The sequence below is a fragment of the Populus alba genome, chromosome 2 (genome assembly GCF_005239225.2).
Source record: "Populus alba chromosome 2, ASM523922v2, whole genome shotgun sequence".
Lineage (NCBI taxonomy): Eukaryota > Viridiplantae > Streptophyta > Magnoliopsida > Malpighiales > Salicaceae > Populus > Populus alba.
In genome coordinates, this window is record NC_133285.1 from 3060707 (window position 1) to 3065816 (window position 5110).

At 35.9% G+C, this 5110-nt stretch overlaps 1 protein-coding gene across 2 annotated transcripts; it reads right to left on the bottom strand.

Annotated features, from left to right (window-relative positions):
• Positions 1-695: 695 nt before the first annotated feature.
• LOC118049366 (1-aminocyclopropane-1-carboxylate oxidase homolog 1) lies at positions 696-2788 on the bottom strand. Of its 2 annotated transcripts, none has more exons than XM_035059352.2 (3): positions 1942-2778; positions 1517-1838; positions 696-1101 (listed from the first exon to the last, which is right to left on the bottom strand). In XM_035059352.2, exons 1-3 carry the CDS (start codon positions 2529-2531, stop codon positions 844-846), a joined length of 1170 nt encoding a protein of 389 aa, XP_034915243.1. In that variant the 5' UTR covers positions 2532-2778; the 3' UTR covers positions 696-843. The 2 variants fall into 2 exon arrangements, with proteins under 2 accessions (XP_034915243.1, XP_034915244.1); XM_035059353.2 differs by having other exon boundaries at positions 960-1084; positions 1942-2788.
• Positions 2789-5110: the final 2322 nt, after the last annotated feature.

The following is a 5110-nucleotide window of genomic DNA, read 5'->3' on the forward strand; positions in this document are numbered from 1 at the left end:
TAGTTTTGAGGAATATTTGAAAGATTACACAATTCTATGTAAACTCTTTATATATTTGTTTTATGATATGTATGTTTTAAGGCTTAGCATGAGTGCGGTGTCCTTACGACACTGCTCCTGCGTTGCTGATTATGAATATTAAAATTCAAGTCATGACAATTAAAGCCCAAAAAAATTCTTGTTATGACTAGCTTAAAGAAAATGGTGATAACTTTTGATTTAATAATTAGATTATGCTCAAATTTCATCAAGAGAATCTTATAATAATTTTTATAAAATAATCAACCTATCGAGTCATACCAACCTTCAAATTAGATCTAGAAAATTTCATTTTATTTAGTTTTATTATTTTTCTATTTAATTTCAGATTTTTAGCTTAATTTTGAATTTTATATTATTTCTCAGGTATGTTTAGAATTAGATTTTTCTTTCCTTTCTAAGGCCAGTCTAAGACTTTTTAAAGAGCTGTAAACCTTCTTTACGAGGCAAACAATTACAGATGGAAATTATTTAGTGATGTTGTTGGAATCATTTTATGAGATTTTGTCTTGTTCTTTGATTCCAATCTTTGATCGGCAAGACTTCTTGTGGGATTATGAAAGCTTTTATTAAAGGTCCTTGAAGCAATTGAAAATTTACTTTAATATACGCTTTCCCATAACACAAACTCACTAAAGAGTATAAGAAGCTATGCATTGAAGAAACACATGATAAGGATGATACTATAGCTTCAAAGAAAGGGATGATATGTTCACTACAGACAAGATGCATCAAATTCTCAACCAGTCACTGCAGTGGATAGAAGTTGAGAATTTGCAGTACCGAGCATGGAGATGGGGGGTCTCATGCCAGTTCAAAATGAGAAAGATTTGAGCTGCAATCTAAAGCCCTGGACCTTACGTAAGCCATATATTCAGCCATATTAGTTTCCCTATATCTTGGTGGGTTGTTGTCTGATAGAAGCTCCTTGATTGCCCCGTATGGTTTCGAATTATAATTTGCAGTGCCTGGATAGAAAAGACATGCAACTGATGTCCGGGATCCAACTTGTCCAACAAGAACTCTGTGCTCCACACTTTTGAACCTGTCATTGGTGATCAGCTACAAAATGGAAGAAACAACTCTGAAGTCATAATCGTATGTGCAACAAAATGGTTTATCTTCTATCAGCTTTGAGTACTGTTGAGCCACAAATTAATAAAGTTCTGATGATTGATTTTTGAAACGTGGATCATATCATATCATATGATATTCTGAGGTGTTTAAAATGGTTCCTCGAGTTATATGATTATTGATTGATTGATTAATAATCAAGTGCAAGTGGACTTGTCAAGTGTTGAGCTAGCTAGGGAAGTGCTTCGCTAAATATGGAAGAGGTGCAAGTGGATCTTTATTAAATTTATACTGCTGGTTTCCTGGTTCTCATTCCAGCTGGTGGGGGCTGGGTTGCCTCTCGTTTACCGACCGACTTGGATGAAAATGAAAACGAAATCAGGTAAGAAAAATAAAATGTTACCTGCATGAAGTCCCCCAAGTTAACTACAAGAGCTCCTTGCAGAGTGGGGACATCTACCCATTGATTTTGATTGCGAACTTGGAGACCACCCATGTTGTCTTGTAGGAGTAGAGTCAGAAAACATGGGTCAGTATGCATGGTTGCGCCCACCGTCAAGTCTGGTTCAGGACAGGTCGGGTAATAGTGGCCCAACAAAATCTCTGTTTCCATGCATTCTATGCTGGAAAGGTAGTCACTATGGAGTCCAAGTGCCTCCGATATAAGCTCACATATTGTCTTCTTCATTTTGATCATCTGTGTGATGTAATTACGCACTTCATTTCTGCAGGACAATTTAAATCAATCCAACAAAAAGCTAGTGAGGAATATAGTTCATAGATACGCGGTTTTTATAGCTGATTATATAGCAGATCTACACAGGTTACCTGACTATTTCAGGAAACAGTTCAGGATCCAGTTTACTATCTTTGAAATCAAATGCTACCGTGTCTCTCCAGCAAGCTGGCCCTCTATTCACAAGGAGGTCTCCATTGGAGAAGAACCTTACTGGCTTCCTATAGTCATGCGTGTAAAACCCCATCTTCTTATCCTGTGGTTGCTCGTGGAATCGTTTCACACCGGCTAACATCTCATCCAAGACACCAACTGGAATTCCATGGTTAACCATTTGAAAAAACCCCCATGTTTCTAATGCTTTCCGAGCCTCGTCGACAACCTCCTGTCGTCGACAACCTCCGAACCCTTCAAAGTCTACCACAGGAATCCGAAGGCCGATATCACTGCTCGTCTCGGATGACGGGTTTTGCACGTTCTCCGGTGGGTGGACAAAAAACCTGGGGATCTTGGTCACACCAGAGTCAACTAGTCCCTTAACACCGGCTTTCGTTTCATTGAATGCCCCCACTTCCTTAGCTTTATCATAGCTGGACGACCCATCTCCAAGACATGAACTCACAGCATTGGGAGGCATGACTTCTGTTAAGCATAAGATCTTCTTATTCTTAACAACTTCCATGCCTGAAACAATATAGGGTTATGAATATTAGTGAGAGAGCCGAGATAGATCGAGGAGGATGTAAGTTGGTTTCAATAAAAAAGAGCACAATCAGGACCGAGAACCTATTCAAGAATAAAGAAAAGAATTCTCATTCTCGTATATATTTTAAGGAAAGAAAATGGAGTAACAACAAGAGTACTGGATGCCCTTGGGTTCCAAATTGCACATGGAACTCTAACAGGACAAGAGGCTAAGATACTACGTATAGCTAGCCTAGGCTGCCCACTTTGTTGACCCTTCAATAAAATCTTGAGAGGTTAATTACAGCACATGTAAAATGCATCATCGATAGAGATCGATGTCCTTGATTTCTTTCCTCCAACTGTTTGACGTCTACATAAAACGTCTTTTATATGTATATTCACTGCCCTGCCCCTATCATATCTATCATGATTGAAACAATTCATAGATTAGATTTTAGTAATCTATTCTTCCTAACTTGGGTGGTCAATTCGCTTATACATCTTTGAAATTATTTTAGAAAAAAACTTGAGACGTAAACGATGGATTGCCCACAGCTTAAGCATCACCAAGTTTCCAAAACTTGGCTCGGACTGGGCTGGCCTGGCCAATTTTGCTGGCATTTAATGAACCCATGTGCAGAACAAACAAATAAAACCCTCTGTTTACGCTCGGAGGGTGGTGGCCCTGATGGCCTGTGCCTCCTCAATTTGAACAAGACAGAGCAGGGAAAGATACTGCATAATTACGGGGAAGACTTTATGCACGGTGGAGTTTGATACACGAAATCTACCACATATTTCTATACCCCTGGTATTAATTTTAGATCCAAAACAGATTTTGTGCTTGATTTTGGATGTTGATGTGTGTTTAGTATCCTCATCTATTTTTTTAAATATGAAATTTCAAAAGGTTTTTTTTTTTTTTTCTTGGTTGAACATTGAGGCGGAGCCCTGATTTTTTTTAGTGGGGCAAGTTAGAAATCTTTTTTAGTGTTTTGTGTGTTCGAGTGGGAGGTGTCGTGGTTTTTTTTTTTTTTTTTAATACAACTTTTTTAAAGCGCATACCACATCTTTTAAAAACAAAAAATACATGTTTTTAATCATTTAGTATGTGGTCTTAATGATAAGAATTTTGAAACTAAAAGGTTTGCTTTTCTTGTGGTCTCAAGTTCAAGCCCTGTGGTTGCTAATATGATGATTATCTGAGGCTTATATGGTTGTTAACTCCAGAGCTCGTGGGATTGGTCGAGGTGCGCGCAAGCTGGTCCAGACATTCATGTTAATAATAAAAAAAAATACATATTTTTCATTGAAAAAAAATCACCACACCTCTCACCCAAGCATACTATATATTATACTAGTTTTTAATTACCCTAATATTTTAAATTGTTCATGAGGAGCTGGAATTTTTTTTCTTTTTGCAAGGACCCGTCCCCAGCTAGTTTTCTCCTGGCTCCGTCCCTAACTGGAAATTAAATAGGGTTTTTTTAGAAACTTATGTGGGAAAATTACATTTTTGAGTTTAGATAGCAAACTATACATTCCATATATAATCTTCCAAGTTGATATCGAAGAATTAAGATTTTTAAATATGTTATGAAAAAATATAAGTCATACATTGAGTCTCATTTAACCATGTAAATTCAAATATAATAGGAGAACGTACATGATTCTTTCCTCTAGATCAGCAAAAAAATCATGGAGATGCTTAGTCCTCCGTCTTTTCGTTCTTTCTTTCAATCGAAAATCAAGCCTTTTTCATAAAATATAATAGAATCTTAGCAAGGATCATGGAATAGGTTTCAGTGTGAGAGGACGTATGGAGAGTTGGGATCTAATTAAGGATCATTTTGCTCACATTAAGAATGGAAGAGTTGACAATATTGATAATTCGATGCAATGCGTAAATAAATAATCTGCTAGTTGTGTAATATACAAGGAATCATTTTTATTTTATTTTATTTTATTTTTCTAGACAGCGTAAGGAATCATCGAGTGGCCAAAAGAATTCCCATTCAACCGACCAAAATTTATGGGGATAAAAAAATTGGTGTGGTAACATATAAAGTTGGGTGTAGACTTCCAGGAACTGTAACAATCGCAATTAAAAATAATTTCATATTGTGTTTTATTAGAATATGATCCACCATTACAATAAATTAATTGCCATGATAATAATAATAATTTAATGTTCATCAACTTCCTTTTTTTCCAAATTGATGTTATTTTAAATTAATATTCATCAACCTTTTCTTCATAATAAACTATTTAAGAAAATGACAGAAGGATGCAATCCAGAAACGTAGAAAACATTTGGAATCAAATTTAAAGATTTTGTATGCAGTGTATGTGTGTGTGAATATATATATATATAGGGGATGGAGACTTAAAGCTACCTTCATTTATTATTTTATCTAAAATAAGTTATTTTAGAAAACGATTTTTATATAAAAAAACCATTAATTTTCTAAGATAAGTTATTTTAGAAAAAATAAAAAATGAAGGTAGCTTTAAGTCTCCATCCCCAACGTCCCAACGTCGCTCGCTCCGTCTATGTAACAATATACCCCCACC

Bases quoted from the DNA above. Each gene is read 5' to 3' on its own strand.
- LOC118049366 (XM_035059352.2), bottom strand. From the start codon at position 2,531: ATGGAAGTTGTTAAGAATAAGAAGATCTTATGCTTAACAGAAGTCATG. The intron at 1,839-1,941 runs GTAACCTGTGTA...ATTGTCCTGCAG, and splicing joins CTGTTTCCTGAAATAGTCAG to AAATGAAGTGCGTAATTACA. The intron at 1,102-1,516 runs GTAACATTTTAT...TCCATTTTGTAG, and splicing joins ACTTGGGGGACTTCATGCAG to CTGATCACCAATGACAGGTT.